This window comes from Argentina silus (genome assembly GCF_951799395.1).
Source record: "Argentina silus genome assembly, chromosome: 4".
Lineage (NCBI taxonomy): Eukaryota > Metazoa > Chordata > Actinopteri > Argentiniformes > Argentinidae > Argentina > Argentina silus.
Window position 1 is genome coordinate 3,749,587 of NC_139658.1, and position 22,756 is coordinate 3,772,342.

The 22,756-nt window shown below is 44.4% G+C and overlaps 1 protein-coding gene across 5 annotated transcripts in view; it reads left to right on the forward strand.

Annotated features, from left to right (window-relative positions):
- Window positions 1-21,275, forward strand: part of cadpsa (Ca2+-dependent activator protein for secretion a) — a gene marked incomplete at both ends in the record, with an annotated part of 89,581 nt that extends 68,306 nt beyond the window's left edge. For all 5 annotated transcript variants that reach the window (XM_083667507.1, XM_083667504.1, XM_083667503.1 and 2 more), the window contains 8 exons: window positions 3,053-3,208; window positions 3,514-3,661; window positions 4,710-4,784; window positions 4,977-5,060; window positions 5,470-5,502; window positions 7,035-7,142; window positions 19,978-20,082; window positions 21,099-21,275. In XM_083667507.1, coding sequence (XP_083523633.1) covers window positions 3,053-3,208; window positions 3,514-3,661; window positions 4,710-4,784; window positions 4,977-5,060; window positions 5,470-5,502; window positions 7,035-7,142; window positions 19,978-20,082; window positions 21,099-21,275 — 886 coding nt within the window. The remainder of the gene's footprint in view (window positions 1-3,052; window positions 3,209-3,513; window positions 3,662-4,709; window positions 4,785-4,976; window positions 5,061-5,469; window positions 5,503-7,034; window positions 7,143-19,977; window positions 20,083-21,098) is intronic.
- Between the last annotated feature and the right edge of the window lie 1,481 nt (window positions 21,276-22,756).

Genomic DNA, 22,756 nt, shown 5'->3' on the forward strand with positions numbered 1-22,756 from the left:
TCGTGTGTGTCCTTGGCATGAACATGTCACATGTCCTACTCCATGATACCAAGTCACTCTGGTGTCAAAAATTGTCCCCTGGCTCAATTTGAGAAGTCAACAGAGAACAGGCACACCCCTATTTACAGTACACCAATCCAGATTGATATAGGGAGTGAGTGTAGAGTTCTCCCTAGATCTAACTTGGAAATTACATTGTGAATTGGTCACTAATAATTACCCAATTATAACTATTTTGTTTCTTTGGGATTCATTTAAACAAGCACCATTACACTACATACCATTTGGTACTATGTGTCAAATTCCTTGAAGTGAGAAAGTGCCCATTGCTGCTACATAATTTCTGGAACAGGACTGTAGAATATAGTGTTAGCCAACATTGACTGTCGCAGCCATATTAGTCAAACATGGTAAACATGCAGAGAGCAAAAGAGGGCTTTGATCAGCCCTGGTCTCCAGATACTTCTCTCTACTGAAACAAGGCACTCACATACACTCTCAATCTAATGCACGTTCAGTAATTCACATGATAATGATTCTCCTTTGATGTTGATGACACATAAAATGATGTCCCACTTAAATTTTGATTCTGTCAGCTTGAGGAATCTGTCTACATATTAGGTCTCACCACTATGCGTGTGTGTGTGTGTGTGTGTGTGTGTGTGTGTGTGTGTGTGTGTGTATGTGTGTGTATGTGTGTGTGTGTGTGTGTGTGTGTGTGTGTGTGTGTGTGTGTGTGTGTGTATGTGTGTGTATGTGTGTGTGTGTGTGTGTGTGTGTGTGTGTGTGTGTGTGTGTGTGTGTGTATGTGTGTCTAGGAGGACCTAGGGGAGAGAAAGTGTGAAGGTAATTACTACTACTATGTTTAGACGCGGTAATTAAAAAGCACTCTTTCTACACCTTTAGGTACACATAACACATTATCTATCCCACTTTTAAAACGAAAGTGAAACGTCTTCAGCAACGGTGACACAAAAAAAAATGGGTGTAAAAAGGAAACGGCACAGAGGTACTCAGCGTCCCCCTGAGTGCGACCCTGTCTCCAAGTTTTAGGATTCCAAATCCCATGTTTGTAGATAACCAGTAAGCAGCTAATGACACCAACTCACCTCACCCAAGTAAAGAGCTGCCTCTGGAGTAGCCAAAAAACTGATGAGAGCCAAATTGATACCATCACATACAGTGCAGTAGTGCTAATTAAAAGTAAACATTCCCGGCCAAAAGTTAAAGGTATAGCAACTAGAGATATTCTAGAATTAAGCACTGGTTCAGGTGCCTCATAAGTCAGCCAAAAAGACAAAGCCAAATTCACCAAGGACAGGCTCCACCTTAATATCTCTGATAATGGTAAATAACAAGCTCAGCCAAGTCTGACATAGGTTGTGGAAAACTGCCACACAGCAGATATTCTGTTGCCAGGACATCATTCTATACAATGCTCTTTCACCTGAAGCCATGTTCATGCCAAGACCCCAGCATTGGAAGTGTAGAAGGAGTAGGCAGTGTTTCAAAATGAAGAACCTTCAACAGCTTTTCATTTTTCCTCCTACTGCATGTGTTTGAACCAGAGGGTGAAAAGATATAAACACATGACTTTTAATTGTGCTGAAGATGAACAAGAGATAATAAGTAGACATTAATTTGAAGTCTGATGATGTGAATTGTGGCCTATTTTCACTTGCAACCCTTTTTGGGTTCCCTTGAATACTTTGTCCATGGCAGTATACCTTGACTGAATGATAGCAAACCAAATCCAGGCTTAATGTGGTCAGTTTGTATCTTTCCATCCTGATCCCCCTGACCTCATCCAGTCTGCTGTTGTGTAGAGGAGAGGACAGGTCTTTGTCTACCCCTTGTTGGGCCTCTCTGGGCCTCGATTGGTGGGCAGGGGTCCCCGTGTCTGGATATTCCCTTGAGGGGTCTACTTGTCTGTGTATGCAGGGTTTTGAGTTGGATGATGTGGGTGGGTACCCTCACTAACCTCACCCACCCTCTGTGAGTGTGTCAAATGTTCTTCTGAAGTGTGAGGTAGCTTCAGTGCAGCTGGCATCCCACATAGTAGAACTTTGACCATCCTAAGATCCCCATTCCTGACCCCCCAGTGTCCACTGCGGTGTCCTTCACCCCTACCTACTGTACCTACCTTTCCATCCAACCACGTTTAAGGTACCATTGCATCAGCATAGCATTAGGGTTACCAACCAAACCGACTGCCCTAATATCCAACCTTCTCCTCTCCAAAACCCCATTCCTAACCAAACCCAAATATCTTACTCCCCTAGACCCTATCCCCTATCCCAGAAACCCCATTCCCAAACTCTTAATTTATTTCCCTTATCCCTTCCCTTCAGTCAGGTTCTACTGGGGATGTCTGCCTGCTGATAATGCATGGTGTGTTTACTTACCCAATCTCTCCTGGCTTGAAAGAGTTTCACCTCTCCTTCACCTCACATCGGTTAACAATAAGCAATTTGTTGTGCTTGTATTTCCCTCTAATACACTGAGATGCAGAAGATACATAGAGAGACTGCTCACTGTCCAATATTGACCAATGTTATCTTAAGTTGGCTCAAGATAACATAGGTCAGGAGACATTTCCTGGGATGCAATCTTCTCCACTACCGCTGAGAGCATCCTCCCTTTGCACTATGTGTCCTCATGGTCCACTACTTACAGTACCACCCTGGAGTGTGCATGGGCCCCTCAATAACCCCCAAATAACCATTCAACTCTTGGTGGTTATTAGTTTGTCAAGGACATACTGATGTCTACTTATTTCTACCATACACTGACTGCCAGTCAATTTAATTGACTCAAATTATCACAATTTATATATAGGGCAGAAACAGCAAAAAACATACTTTCACCCAAAACGATGTTATGAGCAATCAGTAAATGGTACAAATAACCCACACAAATGAAACCCTGAAACATGGATTTGCCCCTATCCCCTCTGCTCTCTGATGTGGTTTTCTAACCCCATGTAAAACCACCAGTGTTGAGCACCAGCTAGTGTTGTAACCTCTAACCCCTTGCCCTCTGGCCTGTGCAGTAATGGCTCAGGGACCTCGGAGGACCTCTTCTGGAAACTTGACGCGCTTCAGACGTTCATCAGAGACCTGCATTGGCCCGAAGAGGAGTTTGGCAAACACCTGGAGAGCAGGCTCAAGCTCATGTCCAGCGACATGATCGAGTCCTGCGTCAAACGGTGAGGTCATGGTTCTGAATCAGCCTTGAATGCACACAGACACATACATACTGTACATACACTACATACTGGTGGTGTGCCACAAATTTTGGTTGATGTACAGTATATGTTTTTACCAGTCTTGTACTACACCATACTCTGAAACCTCACTCTCTAATCCTTCTCCCTATTTCCAGGACTTTTTCAACTGTTTCTTTTTCTTGCTATTTTTCTTCTTTTTCTGTACAGTGAAATTGAAAGGCACTGTAAATCTAATTGTATTATTATTATTATTATGATTATGATTATGATTATTATTATTATAGGACACGGGTGGCCTTCGAGGCCAAGCTTCAGAAGAGCAGTCGAACTACAGACTTCCGCGTGCCTCAGTCCATCTGCACCATGTTCAACGTGATGGTGGACGCCAAGGCCCAGTCGGCCAAGCTGTGTGCCATGGAGCTGGGCCAGGAGGTACGATACATGCCATTTGTATCACCAGTTTTAACCAGTCTTTGGCCTGTAATTCACCCTCCACAGCCTCAGACCAGCTCTCAGGGCCACATTCAACACATTGTTTGTGCCAGTGCAAGTCTGCACCTGTTATATTGCAGAGGGAATATACAGTACACAATTTATCTGAGTATGAATGAAGAAAATCAGTCAACAGATCAGTCAGTCCATTCAGGATAAGTACCACTTAAAGTCTTATTGGCTGTGTGGTAGTTTATCCTCTGAATGGTATGAATCCAGGAGATAGTTGCCTACTGGAAATCAAATGTGTTTATATTCACTCATATTTGTTTAGTATATGTAATGGTATGCTTATACAATATATTTTGAATATATACAGTATATGCATTTTTTCCTGAAATTGCACAAATATTGTTTCAATGGCACTTGCTTGCGATTGCTTTGTCTCATAGTTTTGCTTTTGCTTCGATATGTGCCTTTTAAGTCGTAGCTTTCTTTTTGTGTGCATAGCCACATCACCATTTCTCCTCTATCCTTCTTTTCATTTTCCTTTTTCTCTCTCTTGTGAAAGTTTGTTAGAGACTGGGTAAGTGTGGCTAAGAATTCAATTGAAATCTCACCCCTGATTCCCAAATGTATAATTAGCCGTCATTGCAGTTTTCCTCCGTCTTTGACACTTTAATTGTTTGGATTTAATTAACATACTGTATGTGTAGAGGGTACTGAATATACATGGGGTAGATGTGAGAGGTTGCATATTCTTGGAATCTAGTGACTTATACCAATTACTGGAGTAGAATGAATTACTCCACAGTCCTTCACAGTACTGTAGTAGGCCTATGTAGTGTGCTTCCAAACACGTGTGTTTGATACCATTCCTCAATCCATTCCATGCGTTACAATGAGCCTGTCCTCCGATTTCTACCTCCACCAGCCTCCCCTGGCAGTCATACTACTAACATACTGTCCCCTGTGAGACACCTCCAATGCAACTAACGATGCAGAAGGGAAAGGGACTTGTGACTAACTATGTTTTTTCTCCCTACAGAGGCAGTACCATTCCCAAATCGACGATCTCATTGAGGAGACTGTCAAAGAGATGATCACTCTACTAGTAGCAAAGGTACGCTGACCACTGTTGTTTGACTGGAAGTGAATAGTCATGAGACCTCTTGTTCATATCACCAACATAAGTAGAGTAATCCGTTTTTTCATGAAAGAAAAATAACCACACTTCCTATGCCCCCCTCTCCCCTCTCCCCTCTCCCCTCTCCCCTCTCCCCTCTTCTTCTTTCCCCTTTCCATTCCACTTCAGTTTGTGGTCATTCTAGAGAGCGTCCTGGCCAAGCTGTCCAGATACGACGAAGGCACACTCTTTTCTTCCTTCCTCTCTTTCACAGTAAGAGCACACTCCTTCTCTCTCATCCCCTTCTTTCTCATCCGCTCACACTGGCAGGTCTGCAATGCAGTACCATATGCAGCTTTATTCTAATAATACACCGTCCATTGTTATGCATAGTTATGAATGTAGATTGTAGCCTGCGCTTTCTCACCTAATGATACAGTACCTTTTGTCAGTGTGGTGAAAACTACAATAGGAATCTAATTAATTTAGCACTTAATAACTGCACTTTTTAATCTAATGAGCTGCACTGTTACGGTTCCATTTACTGCCATTACTCACTGCATGTACTGCCTTCAGACGTAGAGGCTCCAGTGTCATTATGCAGCTTTTGATATGAAAATAAGTTGCACAGTTGGATTCCCGAGCTGTACTTTTACACCTAATGTCTCTTCTCAATCCCAAGGTGAAAGCTGCCTCAAAGTACGTGGATGTACCTGTAAGTGAGAATACAGTTCTTAGAATATTAGTATATTTGTCGTGTGTGTATATGTATGAAAGTGAATGTATGGTTATTTGTCTATGTATTTATGTATGGGTGATTTTCTGATTTTCTGTATGGGTGATTTTCAAATCCACTGTCGGATGACATGCTTCTATTTGTTTTTGTGCACACATATCTTGCCATGCTTTTCTTCATCCATCTTTAGCACATGTCCAGATGGCTGTCTTTCCCTACAAATGTCCATTCATTCAAATGGATATGGGCAGAAACAGCCAGCTACACATGCCATGCAACCCTTTCTCCAGCACCACATAGTGCGAGGCTTCTGTGTTGTATAACAAAAGCACGCCGGCTTTGGGGGCAACACGCCGGCTGAGTAGTCTGCCTTGGGGCTTAAATATCACCTCAGAAGAGTAGCACTTAACTGCCAGCACATCCAGCGCATCAGTGTGGCACATTTTAAATGAATGCTTTGTCAGTGAATCTGTGATTGGACCTTTTGTGTCCGCAGGGGCACTGCCCTTGCTTCAGCATGGTAATTGTTTGCTTAATGCAACAACATAAAATTACACTGGAGAAACGCTCTCATTTGCACCCCAGGAAACTACAGAGAGACGTGTTAAGTTCATTTTGCAGCGGCGGATGTGACCGCTGGCATAGGAGGGCGCGTTTTATTTATTAATTAATTAGAGAGTGAGAGAAAGAAAGAAAGAGAGAGAGAGAGAGAGAGACTAGGAGGTTTATTATTATTTGCAAAGGCAGAAGAAAAAAGAGAGATATAGAGAGGGGGGAGGGAGGGAGGGAGGAAGGGAGGGAGGGAGGGAGGGAGGGAGGGAGGGAGGGAGGGATATTGAGTGTCTTATTTGCAAAGGCATTGTCTTCTGTTAATACTGAGTTGTTGAAATGGCAGACCCTCCTAATAATCTGCTCCCCGGCCCAATCATGTGCCTCCAATTCCTCTGTTCATTTTGCACATACCCAGGCTGTGACAGAGGATCATGGGCCAGTAGAGATCTCTGACAGGAGCTTCACTGAACAAGACAAGATAGCTGCAGCCGAGGGACTATGTGCACTGCAAATGAAACACCTCTCAAAAGATGTGAACTGTAAACCTGTCCTTTCTCTAAGATTTGGAAAGGACAACTCAAGTAACACTTCATTTGAATATGCTGCCATAATGCTGCAAAAAAAAACTCATAAACATGACTTGGAGTTCTTGAAAACTTGTATGGCTGCTCACAAAAACATTATACCAGTGGAGGCTGGAGGAGGTAGAAATCAGAGGACGGGCTCATTGTAATGCAAGGAATGTAATGAGGAATAGTATCAAACACACGTGTTTGATACCATTCCTCATTCCATCCCATGCACTTCATCCTCCGATTTCTACCTTCAACTACCTCCCTTACATTATACTGTACCTTTATGCATCTGTTCTTTGGCTAACTGTTCTTTAGCTGATTTCTCACTCTTTCTCTCTTTCTCTTTGCCTCTTTTTCTCCCTTTCTTTTTATCGTGTCCTGCAGAAGCCCGGGATGGACGTTGCTGACGGTTACGTGACCTTCATGCGCCACTCTCAGGACATGCTTCGGGATAAGGTCAATGAGGAGGTGTACATAGAAAGATTGTTTGACGTAAGTAACCAATGCCGTCTCCCCTCTAACTAAGGGGGGAGGGATCCCCAAAATGTGATGGAACAGTCGGCTCAGAGGGATAAGTCACATTTTGAGTCCCTACTTCTCTTCTCTTCTCTTCTTTCTCTACCACAGCTGTATACACATATCTCTTGTATACAGTATACCTCTTTCTCTCTTCCCCCCCCCCCCCCCCCCATCTTTTACTTCTAAACCTTTTCTGATGCAACACTTTGCTCTGGCCTGTTTTTTCTGCCGCCTTACAACGTCTTGTGTCTCTCTGTGTTTTGTTTGCGACGTGCACGGACCTTGGAGGAGGGATTATCCTAAGCAGTGTTCTCTCACTCTGAGTCAGCAAACAAGAGCACAGAAGATGTGCCCCAAGATGGCTTAATACCATCTATACATTTCTCCCCCCCCCCCCCCCCCACACACACACCCCCTGTCTAGATTTGGCTTAAGTGAAAAATGTATTGTACATGTGTTCACTCACTAATCTGTAAGAACATGAAAACAGGGGGAAAGGTTATTAGGTCAGAGTCATGGAAAGTTCAGGGTTATGGTTAGGTCAACCCCCCAGTGGAATATATGACAGACCAATAATTGATCATAGGTTAAATTGCGTTCTTAGGTGGAATGTCGTTTTTCCTTCAGCGGTTGTGGGAGTTACCACAAGAGGTTTAGATGGACTTTCTCCTGACCATAAAGCATCTCTTTACCGTAGGTTGTATTATAAGACAACTGAGTCGTTGTATTTTGGCTGAGATGAGGTGAAAGAGTGAAGGACTTGCTAACTGGTGCTAACTACTAACTTAAGGCTAACACTCATTATCATATGTTAATGTGTACTTTATTAATACAAAGTGCAGTATTAGCAAGAGTCATTGCTCCTGCACCAGTCACCTCCACTCTTGCTTGTTAGTGGCCTGATATGCACCATTTGTGCATAAATCTACCCTGAAGTCTTTGTTAGACATATTTGCAACTGTCCCATTTTGAAAATGAGGGCTTTCTCTAAGTAAATCTTCCTCTTAAGGCGATACAAACAGAAAGGAGGGCCCCTGACCTAAGCCTTATTGTAATGAGGGTTTAGGAGGATGGAGAAAAAGAAAGACAGAAGGATGGAAAGAGAGAGAATGGGTGGATAGAGTGAGATAGAAAAGAGAACACTGTCTTAAGGAATAGCCAGGATCATCATCCAGGTTATATAAAATCCTTTGTGATGCATGTTTGACCAATTTGTCCGCTATTCGCCATTCTTTTCAGAGAAAGACCTCTTGATTGTGTTTGTGTGTGTGTGTGTGTGTGTGTGTGTGTGTGTGTGTGTGTGTGTGTGTGTGTGCGCGCGCGCGTACTTGTGTCTGTCTGTCTGTCTGTCTGTCTGTCTGTCTGTCTGTGTGTGTGTGTGTGTGTGTGTGTGTGTGTGTGTCTCATCTCTCAAGGCCAATAGCGTGACCTGTCCTCTCTCTCTCTCTCTCTCTTCTCTTCTCACTCCTCTGGGAGGGAAAGTGTCCACTTCTCCATGTTTGTTTCTCTTGCTGCTTTTGACCTGCTGTTTGCCATGTATCGTCTTCCTTAAGAAGAGCATTTCTCGTCTGATTACGGCCGAGGCCTCTCACTCTGGATTCCTGTGTCACTCTCTATCTCTTCTCCCTCTGGCACTGCTGTGGCGTATGAAGGTGTCTCGTTCTACTGCAGGACTCCACTCTGTTGTGCTTTTTCTCGTCGCCCTGTTCAAGCTGGTCAAGGCGCGATGTTTTAGCTGCTGCTATCGCTGTGTGTCTGCCTCTGCTCTATGATCCAGAAATGCTCTATGATCCAGAAAGCGTAAATGTGCCATTGTTTTTTTTTTTTGCCTGCGCCATTTTTTCTTTTCTTTCCTTCCATCTCTTTGTTTCTGTCACTTTAACCACCCTTCCTTTCCACATACCCCCGACTTTCCTTTCTAAATATGTTCTTGTCTCCTTGTATTCTCTCTCCTGAATCCCCCCCCCTCCCATTCTCCCCCCCTCCCATTCTCCCCCCCTCCCATTCTCATCTCTATATTTTGAAATGGAACTTATCTCTCATGTCGAGTTGTTTTAGCACATTATCTACCGGCATGATTCAGAGTCAAATAATTTTCCTGTGTACATCTACTAGCATGGCCCATCTCCCTGGAGAATGGCCCCATAGAGTACATGCTCTCAGCTCTCCAGTATTCACCCCCCCCCCCCTCCCCCCACCCCCACCCCCACCAGCCACCACCCACCAGCTCGGCACAGCATGCATTTAACACTGAGAGGATGACATTTGGACAGAAGAAATGCAGACATCCTGATGCCAATATACCTAGATTGTGTCATTGGAAACACTCTGCACAGCACTTGATTTAGAATGAGTTTGCTATAGTGGTGTAAGCTTCCCATAGAAGCTCGCCTAGCATCAGATATTATTCACCCTGATCCTAGCATCAACCATTTTCAGTAGAGAATGTAGGTACTAGACCTGCACTGGCGTGGCACCCCCCTACTGCACAGTATGGAGTGGACAGGCCACCAGAGAACACCACCATGGGGGGTCATACCACTTTTTCTCAAGGAGGGGGTGGGGGAGGTTATAATCACACTATAACATCCAAACAGTGAGTCAATACAATAGTGCAAGCAGACATAAATATGATATAAGGCCTTATGATGCAATATCCAAATCTGCATAGCTGTCTCACACTTGCTGGACAATATGGTTGTGCATTCATAAGGCCTTATAACAAGTGCCATGATGATTTGCTTATATGTTGTAACAGAGATATAGAGGTTTTTTCAGTGGAGACAAAGTAGCATGCTTATTTAAGTTATTATGGAGTGGCTGCCATAATGTTAAATGTCAATGTTATACATAACACATTCATAAAAATGGGTATACATGACTATATAAACTTATGTAGGCCATTATGACTCTTTATGTCATGCAAGTAAAAGCTTAATTAATGCTTTATTATTATTATTATTATTATTATTATTGCTTTATGAATGCTACATTATCACCACTCCAAGTAAAGCGTTATCATTATTTCTTATAAAATACCAGGTAAGTCGTCTGTAAATTGGAGTGTAACTGAACATTTTTTAAATGCAATTGTAAGGTTCTCTGTCAAATATTTTAGCAGGTATTATTCAGAAGAAGAGAAAACATGTTTTCATATATCAACCACAGTAAGAAGATTACATGGATGTGGTCACTCATTTAAATATGTGTCAGCACTGCCCTCAACCCAGTGTACCGTTTCACACCAGACCAACCATATATGGGCATATATTAATATCTTAAGAAAACAGCAGGGCTCCAAGAAATGATTTTTTGATTCAAGACATATTAAAAAGTGACTAATGCCCATGTTGTGACATAGATTAGAGTGTCGGGGGGCTTGTTAGAACATGACATGAATTTGGAGGATTTGACCTCTGTAAGTACTTCTGTCTAGGCATAGCCACTGTACCACAATGTCCCAGTAGCAAGAGTGTTGAGGAGATTTGTGTAACTGATCTGTTATTGCTTTTATTCAGCAAAGTTTTATCTTATTTTTCTGAAAAAAATCAATTGACCTTGTGCCATTTTTACATACCACAATCCTCACCATCAATCCCATCATTCTGTGATCTCTTTAGTGTTATTATTTTTAGTGTTTGTGAAAATTGGATCAAAGACAGGTGTGCGGGTGTGTGTGTGTGTGTGTGTGTGTGTGTGTGTGTGTGTGTGTGTGTGTGTGTGTGTGTGTGTGTGTGTGTGTGTCTGGAGAGTGATGCGGGTATTATTCAACAATAATGATTAATCTTACAGGACCGGCCGCAAAGTACAGATGGCTTTTGTGATGTGCTGTAGGTTTTACAGAGGACCAATTTCACTCTTGATACCAAGCCGCCTAAGGGGGCACCAAATTGTGTTGCAGCGATAAAGAGATGAAACTTACAGATGGTTACGTTTGCTAAATTCAGGGGCAGGGAAAGAGGGAGAGAGAGGGGGAGGGGAGGGAGGGATGAAAAAATAATTTGTTTTCCTCTCTCCATCCCACCCCCCTTTCTTCTGTGTGGTGGTTCTTGAAAGAACATCTGAAGAGATGAGGATTAAAACAGCTGTGCTTAACGGTGGAAGGACGGAAGGGGCTCATCGACTTAATGTGGGCGGCCCTGAGATCATTGATTAAAAAAGCCATCTCTTTAGCTGGGGCCAAATCCAGTGTTGTAGCGATATGCTCCCCCCCCCCCCCCCCCCCCCGCCACACCACCACAACCACCACCAGCCAGAGAGAGAGAGAGCTGTTTGTGGGGGGCACGATGCCCGGCGCTGCTTTGGCTCCCTGGGGCTAGGGCTGCAGATACGGGGATTACACGGGTCAATTATACACTTAATCTGCCTGTGCCCGTGGAGGGATTAGGAGCCCGGCTCATTGATTGATTTGAAGTATTTCCGTTGACCTTGGGTAGTTATCAGATTGGGCGAGATTGCACTTTGTGACGAAAGTTAAAACGCTTTTTAATCGCCTACTGCCACTGCCGCCGCTGCTGCTGCTGCCGCTATGCAGCGAACTGGTTCACGGCTGGAGAGGCAGGGAGGCAGGGAGGGAGGGAGGGAGGGAGGGGTTAGGTTAGATTGAGATTGGGATTGGGATTGGGATTGAGCTGCCACTGCTGTTGCTGCAACTTCTGATAGCGTGTGGTGGTGTTGGTGGTGGAGATGATGAGAATGACACAGAATGACTCTTATAGACCTGCTGCTGTAACACCACTTGACTGTCCGGGACACTTCACCACTTAAGAGGCCCCCGGTCACGAACCAACTGCTGAGCCAAGTGAACAGTTGAATCAATTTGATCTTGTGCTTGTACGCAACGTTAACTGTGGCAGGGTCAGACTGACTACCAGACAGACCGGGCCAGATAAAGGACAACAGTGGCGAGGGAGCGTTAGCTGGAATCAGGATTGATGACCTTGACTCGATACCGTGTTGACAAGCGTCTATACAGTACTTTAATTTGTACGTTTGCATCTATATTAATGCTAAAGAATGTTATGTATATGATCAGTTATTCATATGTGATGAAAGGGTAGCTTTACGTACACAGTGTGTCAGTGTATCTAGACATGAATGTTATTTAAGTTATAAATAAATAAATAAAACATATTTTTGTTAGGAAGATGAGATATCCTCATACCTCTATTTTGGTTAGCCCATTTCTTTTTACCGTAGAAAAAAGGAAATGGAGCAACTCATTTGTTTGTCTCAACCTATGAAGGCCTTTACTACTGTACTGAGTATATTTCATTTCTTTATTATTCTTGTTTTTTTATGTTTAAGTGTGGTTTATCCTTTCCAATTGGATTTACCTTCTTATCCAATAATATCAACTAAAAGAGAAACAAGCATGTTTTCCATATAAAACCTTTGGGGGTCATTGATGATATGATTGACACAGATATGGTTGAAAACATGTAAAAAATGTTTTTGTGTGTAGGATGATGAGGAAACCGTTAAACACAGATCAGTCTGAGGAGACCGTTAAACACAGGTCAGTTTGTTGTTTGGAAAAAAAAATATTTTTAGAAACTCATTAACAAGAAGGAGATGTGTTTGTGCCATGTAAAGCCATGATACTTCTCAGTATGAACGCGATACTGCAATCGATGTCCTCTTATTGTTGTTTATGCCAGTTAATAATCCTTTTAGGTTAAACTAAACCAATAGTAAAAAAAGAGGCTTTAGATGATGAAGCAGGATGATGATAGAAGGTCAGCATAAAAAAAGACTCAAGATATTTACCAGGTATACATACCACAGTATATCGACTCAGTACTGCGACTGTTCAAAACATGCTGAAAAGGTTTCGCTGCCTCTTAATGAAGTTTGTAAGCAGCTTAGACTCTTTATAATTACTGAGGGAGCATTTCGTTTTCCCCCATCTACCCTCACTGTGATCTCCGACTCTTGGCTAAATCCCTCATGACCGACAACAGAGGCGCATGTGAGTGGTAGAAATCAACTGACTGATACTATTGTGGAGTGTGGAGAAAGAGAGGAAAGAAACGGATGAAACGCATGAGATGAGGGAAATGGAAGTTAAATGGAGACCTCTTTTATGTTGAAGGGGGACATGTCCCACTGTTGAGTGACTGGGGGTGTTATCACACACACACACACACACACACACACACACACACACACACACACACACACACACACACACACACACACACACACACACACACACCATATCCCTCCTCTCTCTCTCTCTCTCTCTCTCTCTCTCTCTCTCTCTCTCTCTCTCTCTCTCTCTTATCTCCCTCACCCCCTTCTCTCTCTATTCCTCCCTTCCTCAGTCCCTCTCTCCCTCTCTCTGTGTAAAGGGAGGTATGGTGGCATTTGTTTGATTAACTTGTCTGACAAAAGTGACAGCTGCTGGCGGGTGCATGTGGATGAGTGGCTCAGCGCGGGTCCCTCTTTGTACATCTGTCAGCACAGAGGCAGGGGGAGAAGGGTGAAAAGGGACAAATTGGTCCCAAAAGGCAGGCTATTCACCTTCGCTGGCCCCCCTCCACCCCCCCGCCCCTCCTACCCATTCAGGTGCTCGGCGGGACCCTCAAGTGCTTGCTGGCTTATTCCATTTTCGCTCCCCCTATAGAAGCCTGAAGCCCACAAGTGTTTTACCCCTCTTTCTGCCTCCCTCAATCCGCCTCTGAGCAGCCCTTTTGTAAGGAGCTCCTTTTTTTCCTCCACTGAGCTTTTCTGTTGCTTATTGTGTGTTTACTTAATGATGCGACACCGACCATAATTCCAGCCATTTAGTTCCTCACAACATGCTCTTTCTTTCCTCTCTTTTTTTTGTTATTTACCCATGCATTTGTAAAGTACTCCCTTATTTGGACACTCTTATTAGTTCAACTGACACTCCAGAGTGGGATAGGATTGGTGTTTTGTAAAAGACCCAGATTGCGATGAGGAAAATAGCTGGGAATTTGATTGAATTCTTCCCTCCCTCCCTCCCTCCCTCCCTCCCTCCCTCCCTCCCTCCCTTCCTTCCTCTTGCCGCTCCGCTTCCTTTTGACATGGTCTTGTACTGTATGTCAGTCCTTGTGTTGGGGGCACAGGACGTTTATTGTGAGTGTGTATCTCAGTCACACCTCTTAAGGAGACTTAACACACCACGGCAGTAGTTATCTGGTAAGTAAGTATTGTGGTTGGGCACACACACAGAATTTCTGTCTCCACTCCAGGCTGCACTGAGCCGTGTGAATTGCTGGCCGAGCCTGTCCTTTGTACAGGCGGCACAATCACAAACAGTTTGAAGCCCATAAGCTTGCTGAGCCTGAAACTTTATTTCAATTCTGCTATTCAAAGCTCCCCCGCCCCCCTCCCTCTTCCTCCCTGTTTCTTCGAAGAGTAAAAAGGAGAGAGAGAGAGAGAAAGAGTGCTGGCTGGATCTAAGGAGACCACGATGGCGGAGGTAAAAAACGTTGACACAGCGTGGCATGGGAGGAGGGACACATCTACGGCTGTCAGCTTCCTGTGAAAGGGGCCTGCCTCTAGGGGTCAGCTCAGCTCAACTGTTGGGGGGAGGGGGGAGACTTGGGGGTCAACGGTGTGAGTTACTATGGTAATTGAGTTCCGTCATCAATGGGCCTCCTCTCATGGGGCTGTGAAGCAGACAATAATAGGCCAGCAGCAGCGGTGAAAAGCAAGCAGGTAGGATTACCCGGCCCCTTTGTCGTAAGTGCATAATGTCTTGTAGTCAGATTTAAAGACTTCTCAACCCCTGGGTCCTCCCCTCAGCCGCCCGCTGGGGGCATAATTTAGCTGGCCTGGCTGCCCGAGTGGAGGGGCCCAGCTCTCTCTGGGGCTGGAGACCAGAGTGGACAGCTCTTTTTAAAGCACTAACAAAGCCGTGCAGACACCGCCAGCCAGGAGGGCTGTAGAAAGGTTGTGCCTTCGATCGGCCGTACCACTCTTTAATGGATTTTTGAGGATTGTTTTGTTTTGTCAAGGGAGCTTGTCGAGGGGAGTAAAGAGTGAGTGAATGAATGGTGTGTGTGTGTGTGTGTGTGTGTGTGTGTGTGTGTGTGTGTGTGTGTGTGTGTGTGTGTGTATGTGTGTTAAAAGGGAAAAGTAGTGCTGCTCTATGGCTCTGTAAAACACAGCGGCCTCCCCTCTCCTTTAGAAGTAAGCCTGTCACTTTGCATTAGCATCGCCGCGGCAACAATCATCATTCCATGCCTCCCGCTAATTGCAGACACAGCTGGGTCCCAGCAGGACACCTACTACACACTCCAGCCCTGCATCAACCAGGCCCAATCTGTGGAGCACACACACACACACACACACACACACACACACACACACACACACACACACACACACACACACTACATGACCCCAGCCCATGCAGACCAGACCGAATCTGTATCACTGACACACACAGATACACACACACACACACACACACACACACACACACACACACACACACTAACACACACACAAAATCACTTGTGAATCACTCAAGCTCACACTAGCACTAGTTTACCCACTTCCAAGCTGGAGCACACACACATTAACATTCAAATACTTAGACACACAGCTCCACTTATATACATAAGCATGCTTTTGAGCAGACATATGTACATAGACCAGAAACAGAAAAACACACTCACACGCAGATACTCTCACACTCAGACACACTCACACTCAGATACATACATATACACAATCTGAGGCCTACAAAGGCACACACAAAGGCTCTCATACACACATACACACACACACACACACACACACACACACACACACATTACCACCAACAAGGGCAGAAAGAGGCAGAGTCACAGGTTGCTTGTAATCCCCCTGTACCCCCCATGGAGGGGCCCCGCCTCTCCTCAAGCATTCCTGCTTCTCTGTGTTTTTTGGGGGCCCAACACAAAGGCCTTAAGCCGACTCCTTACCAGCCCTCTGTCCCAGCTCCGCAAAGGAGAGACAAGAACCCAGGTGTGTGAAAGCAAGTGGAAGGGAAGGCGTGTGTGTGTGTGTGTGTGTGTGTGTGTGTGTCTTAATCAGTGCATGTGTGAGTTTTTATGTCTTTGTCTGTGTGTGTGTGTGTGTGTGTGTGTGTGTGTGTGTGTGTGTGTGTGTGTGTGTGTGTGTGCGTGCATGTATTTGGGGATGGTTGTATATGTATGTGCTGGGGTCGGGGGTCGGGGTGTGCAGATTTTGCACTGAATTCTGTTGGTTGCCCCCCTGCCAGGCGTGATGGCTTCCTGTAACATGTCAGATATGAGTGTGAACACCGGGTTCAAGGCGGGGTGTTGTGTGTGGTGGTGGGGGGGGGGTGTGGGGGTGTGTGGGGGTGGTGTTGCAAGGGGCAGGAGGTCGCTCTGCCTTCCAGCTCTCCGAGGGGATGCTCAAAGGGGATGGGGCCTGCAGATGTTAATGTATGTATGTGTATGTATAGGTGTGTGTGTGTGTGTGTGTGTGTGTGTATGTGTGTGTGTGTGTGTGTGTGTGTGTGTGTGTGTGTGTGTGATGAACCTGCTCAATGCCTACCTAGACGCACACACACAGACACACACAGACACACACACACCCATCCACACAAACATGCACACACACACACACACACACACACACAACCCCCAAAAAACCTACTCAATCATCCAACCCCTACAGAATATGAGATGGAACTCGTTAGAATGTCACAGATTTGATCCCTGTCGGGTTATGGCATTATATATTCAGAGCCATATTACACTTGTTTTGGCTGTCAGCAAGTGCTAGCCTCCCGCTGATCCCAATCGAGCCTAAAAAATAGTGGCGGGTGCGTTCGTCTGTTCTGTTTGGTTTTTGTTAAGTCTGTTCGGAGGGGAACAAAGCAGAGAGTGCCATCACTGTTCATTTGACAAGCCTGATCATCATAGTCTGTCTGTCTCTTAAGTTCCCCAGGTGGACGTGTGTATCCCACCGCTCCTCACTTCTTCTTCTTCTTCTTCTTCTTCTTCTTCTTCTTCTTCTGGAGGACTGTGGACATCCAGCATGTTCTGTGAATATTATAGGGTTAGAAATAGAGTAAACGAGGACCGAAAGCCTTTCTTTTAGGAAAGGTAAACAAGTATTGGTTTTGAGGCTGGAGAGCAGGTTCAAACCTAGACTACTGTGACTAAGCCTTGGGTTAGAAAGGAGGCAAAGGAGAGATAGTTTAGAGAGAGCGAGTGAGTGATTGAAAGACAGGAGGCTTTGTAGAGGTGAAGAGTAAGAGAGTGATGGAGAGCTTGTGGAGGTCTAAACCTCCCTCCGAGGGGAGATGGAAACAACGAAGGACGGCAAAGGGAAAGATAGAAGGCGTTTTGGAGGTAAAGAGTCAGACGGTTCAGAGAGAGAAAGAGAAGGCAACGATGGCAGAGAGGAGAGAAGAGGGAGAGAGCAGTCCATGAGTCGCTCCAGGCCTGGCCTCTCGGCAGGGGGTCGTGCTCGGGGCGAGATCACAGCCCTTCTGCCATGGCGATGCCTTCACAGGCACAGAGCGACGGAGAGGAAGCAAGCTCGCACCAGGTCGCCACGGTGATTCACCCCCAGAGAGAAAGTATTAGTGTTAACTTAACATTGTATACTTATCCTTTTATACAGCCTTGTGTAGTGAAAGCGAAAACAATTCTGCCAAGAGGAAAATGTTTCACCCCCCAAAAAATGTCCTTGAATCTGAGTGGTATAGCAACTGATTTCAGATTGCAATGAGTGGCCTACGGTAGAGTGCCTTAGAAGCCCGGCACGGGAAGCTAGTTACACAAACTCAGAGTCACCCCTGAGATACCCTCCCCTTCCTCCCGCTCCCCCCTCTTCTTCTTCTTGTCTCTGCCTCTGACCGTTGAGTGTCAGTCCGCTCCGATTAGCATCAGGCTGCCCCGATTAGCATCAGGCTGCCCGATCATTACCAATCAATTAGACTTGAAACAGTGAAACAGGACTGGCCCCAGAGACAAACATCTGGAGCCTCTCGGCTACCATGCTACAGCTAGCTGCTGGGGCTATAGAGGAGGTGCTCTGAGTTCACTGTCCCTCAGCTCTGGGAGAGAGAGAGAGAGAGAGAGAGAGAGAGAGAGAGATAGAGGGACAGATGGAGAACAAGAGAATCAAAGAGTGATCAAAGAGAGGGAAAGAGAGACTGAGTGAGTGATAGTGACAGAGAGAGGGAGTTGTACAGACAGATGGGGAGAGATAGAGAGAGGGGACGAGAGAGGGGCAGGGAGAAGGAGAGGACAGGCTTCCTCCCGCCAGAACGATGATTAACTGATCAAACCCACCCAGTTGTTTAAGCTTAGCCTATGTCTCTCTTTTTTTCTTTCTTTCTTTCTTTCTTTCTTTCTCTCTTTCTCTCTCTCTTTCTCTCTCTCTCTCTCTCTCTCAACCCTACAGTATGTGTACGTTACATTTACATTACATTTACATTTTTGACATTTGCAGACGCCTTTATCCAAAGCGACTTACAACAAGTACATTTGTCTAAAGTAAGTGAATCATCTATACATCAGTCATCATCAAGAAAAACAAATCCATGCTAGGACCAGATGCCATTGGCAGTCACAATGCTAGAAGAAGGAAGGATTACTTTATTTACTTATTTATTTATTTTATTTACAGTAGAGAAACTGTACAGGGGGGTTGTGGGAATGGAGAGATCGTTAGGAGGGACAGTCAAGATGTATCCTGAAGAGATGGGTCTCCAGTCTACGGCGGAAGATAGGTAGTGAACGTTAATCACTGTAAATAATTACACTCACCGGCCACTTTATTAGGTACACCTGTTCAACTGCTCGGTAATGCAAATATCTAATCAGCCAATCACATGGCAGCAACTCAATGCATTTAGGCATGTAGACATGGTCAAGACGACCTGCTGAAGTTCAAACCGAGCATCAGGTGATTTAAGTGACTTTGAACGTGGCATGGTTGTTGGTGCCAGACGGGCTGGTCTGAGTATTTCAGAAACTGCTGATCTACTGGGATTTTCACGCACAACCATCTCTAGGGTTTACAGAGAATGGTCGGAAAAAGAGAAAATATCCAGTGAGCGGCAGTTCTCTGAGCGAAAATGCCTTGTTGATGCCAGAGGTCAGAGGAGAATGGCCAGACTGGTTCGAGATGATAGAAAGGCAACAGTAACTCAAATAACCACTTGTTACAACCAAGGGTTGTGAACACACAACACGTCGAACCTTGAAGCAGATGGGCTACAAAAGGGCGTCTAACCCAGTACTAGCAAGGTGTACCTAATAAAGTGGCCGGTGAGTGTAAGTTTACGTTTAAAAGGATCATGAAGATTTGTGTTGGCAACATTCAACTAAAACTTTGTTGTGACATTATAGAGCATGAGCATCTCCATGGCAGAGACAGCTGTCTGCAGATGGCTGTCAGGTTCCAGGCATGCTAGGGTTTGCCCTCTACTGTTTGTTATGCTGAAAAGAGGAAAGTGTCATAACGTCACGATGTTGTGGTGCAGCCCTCAGAGTAAGTTAGCTAAGGCAGAGCTGTGATGAAGTCAAATTGATTCCAGTCAAATACACCATCAGCAATGCTCATGCAAGAGAGTGTTCTGAGTCAGAGTTCTGGTGAACAGAGGAAGAACTGTGAGGCTTTTTTGTGTTCTCGAATGAACCAAAATAATTTTTTGAATTCACCATGAATGTGATGCTTCTGCACCTGTGTGCATTTGTGTATGCTTGTGTGTGTTAATATGTGCTCCTGTGTGTATGAGTGTGTGTGAGTGTGTGCGTGTCTGTGTCTGTTTTGCTGGAGAAAGCTTTGCTTGTGTGTGTTGCAGCAATGGTACACCAGCACCATGAACCTGCTGGGTACATGGCTGACTGACCGGATGGACCTGCAGCTCCACGTCTACCAGCTTAAGATCCTCATCAGGGTTGTCAAGGTGAGGCAGGATGAAGCTCTGGGACTTTCAACCAGGGGTCACCCAAACTGTTAGAGGCTGTGATCCTCCTGAAGCCTGTAACATTGTCTTACAGTATGATCCACCTAAAACCTGTGTATGTTAGTGTAATAAACAAGACAAATGTTTCAGTAAATTAGTACTATTGCTTTCTAGAAAAATATACTTTTTTTTTTTTTTTTTTGGGGGGGAGGGATACATTACAAGGGATACATTAATACACACGCAAGCTGTGACCCAATTAACCAGTCGTGACCCACTTTGTTTTGGCTTGAGGAGGGGCACAGAACTGACAATCATGGATTCTGAGCCATGTATTAATATTGCAGTGTGGCGTCGGTATGGTATGGTGTGAGCAGTAACAGGTCCTACCAGAAGAACGTCACACCTTTATATCTCATCATGTGTACGCTAGTGAATCAACAAGGCTGCTAAATACATTAATGCACATAGATTAGCAGGCCTTGCATGCGGCATATAGATTGAACAATGTGTGTATTTACATTAGAATGTAAGTACAGTGTACTTCTGCTTTAGCCAAAATGCTTTGGTCTTGGCAAGGCAGTGGTAGGTAGTTACTGGGTGCAGAGACAGTCAGGTACTACATGTTAGAATGCATGTCTTGTAGCTGAAAACGCTACTCAAAATAAGCTGACATTCGTGGCTTTATATGCTCTCTCCCCTTGACAACTGTCTTTGTGTCCTCCCTCTGTGTGCTCTATGTTATGAATGTCCATACTGTATGGCGTAAACTGCGGAATGTAAAGATAACTGGAGACACCTCCTCATTTTGGAGACATGAAAGCGTTATGATTGCTAGCAAAAAAGAGTCGAAGCAGTAGCTAACAGTAAAGAAAATAGAGAGTTTGGCAGCTACATAATAGTCACGTATCACTCTGACTCCTTTTGCTAGCAATCATAACACTGAAATCTGTCTCCAAAAATGATGACATGTCTCCAGTTTTGTTGACATTGTGTGGTTTGTCCGATTGTTCTAGAAAAAGTACCGTGACTTCCGGCTGCAGGGTGTCCTGGACTCCACCCTCAACAGTAAGATGTACGACACGGTGAGGAACCGCCTCACCCTGGAGGAGGCCACAGCGTCCGTCAGAGAAGGAGGAATGCAGGGCATATCCATGAGGGACAGCGATGAAGATGATGATGATGATGACTAGATAAACCAGGGTTGGAGGGGGGGGTGGGTGGGGGGGGGTGGGCAGTCTGTGTCCGTGTCAGCCTGAGAATCAATGCATGTACCAACTGTTCTTATCACTGAATAATTGATCAATTCTTATTGGGTTTACTCTTTTTCTCTGTCAGAACTATAATACCCAAGGAACAATAAGAAAAATGAATAATTGAATACTCAAATAATAATAATCATTCTTTTAGTCAAAAAATATTGAAGAGTTCAACTATAAAGTGTAGGTGTTTTATGATCAAAATTAGCTGAGATTTCTGACACGTTCCTAAACTCATTCTTGAATGTTCCTAAGCAATACAGAGAACTGTTTGTTTGTGATGTTGAGCACCATGTTTCTGAGTAATGCTAGGTGTGTCCCTGCCCTGATCGATGCTAACCAATCAGGCTAGCTTTACTGTACTCTGGATACAGTTCTGGTACATCATTGTGAGGGTAAGCATTTGACCTTATGTATGTCTCATTCGCCTAAGAGTGAATGTCTAACTGCCTAAAGGGAAACAAACCACTGACAACGCGTTTGTATCTACGTTACAATACACGCTTAACACCCATGCCCATGGTCTCTCTTGTAACATCACCAAGTTAGGCTTTAGTTTTTTCACTCAATTCAATACTCCCTCAACACTATCCCTCACTGGCTAAACATTTAGCCACATTTAAATAATGAGTTGTTATTTTAGAAATGCAATATACCCATAGTTTCATCGTTATATCTTGTTGTATTTATAGATCTTTTTTTATGTTTTTTAACATTTACACATTTTCAAATATGTTCTATTTTAGTTAAATAACACGTATAACACAATGTATTCAGTCATACACAAAGGAAAAGAGACTTTCTTCTATGTACCCTGTACTTCAGCCATTCCGGAAGATGACATGTCTCCACATATGGATTGTGGGTAATGATGTCTGCCAGTCTTTTCTCTGCCGATGTTGTTTTGTATATACTAACGCTGTACATTGCCCTGTGTGCAATTACTGCATGTCCCAGGTATCCACTGACTTCTCTCCAAAAGCGTTTTTGTTCTCTGTGTAAAGTGAACTGGTGGATTCATATTGCTTCTGCCTTACGAGAGCCTACAGTTACCAAAGAAGAACTGGGGCCAACAAAATAATAATAAAGATAACTGTACAAACATGACTGGTATTGTCATCTGTTTTATGTGCAGTCGCTGTTATCATTAATTAACAGTCCTGGAAATTACATTTAAAAAGATTACTTCTAGAAAAAAGTAACATGGCTGCCCAAACAATTCAATTTGAATTTAAAAACACAAGAATCAAACAGTTATGTATCAATAGAAATGAGGGGAGAAAAAAACGATCCTCCTCAAAATGTATAGGGCCCATGTTTACCTATACTACACAATACATATTTAAATTCCTGCCCATGTGTATCCCCCCCCCCACCACCACCACCACCCATTCTCCCCCTCCTCCTCCCCTCTG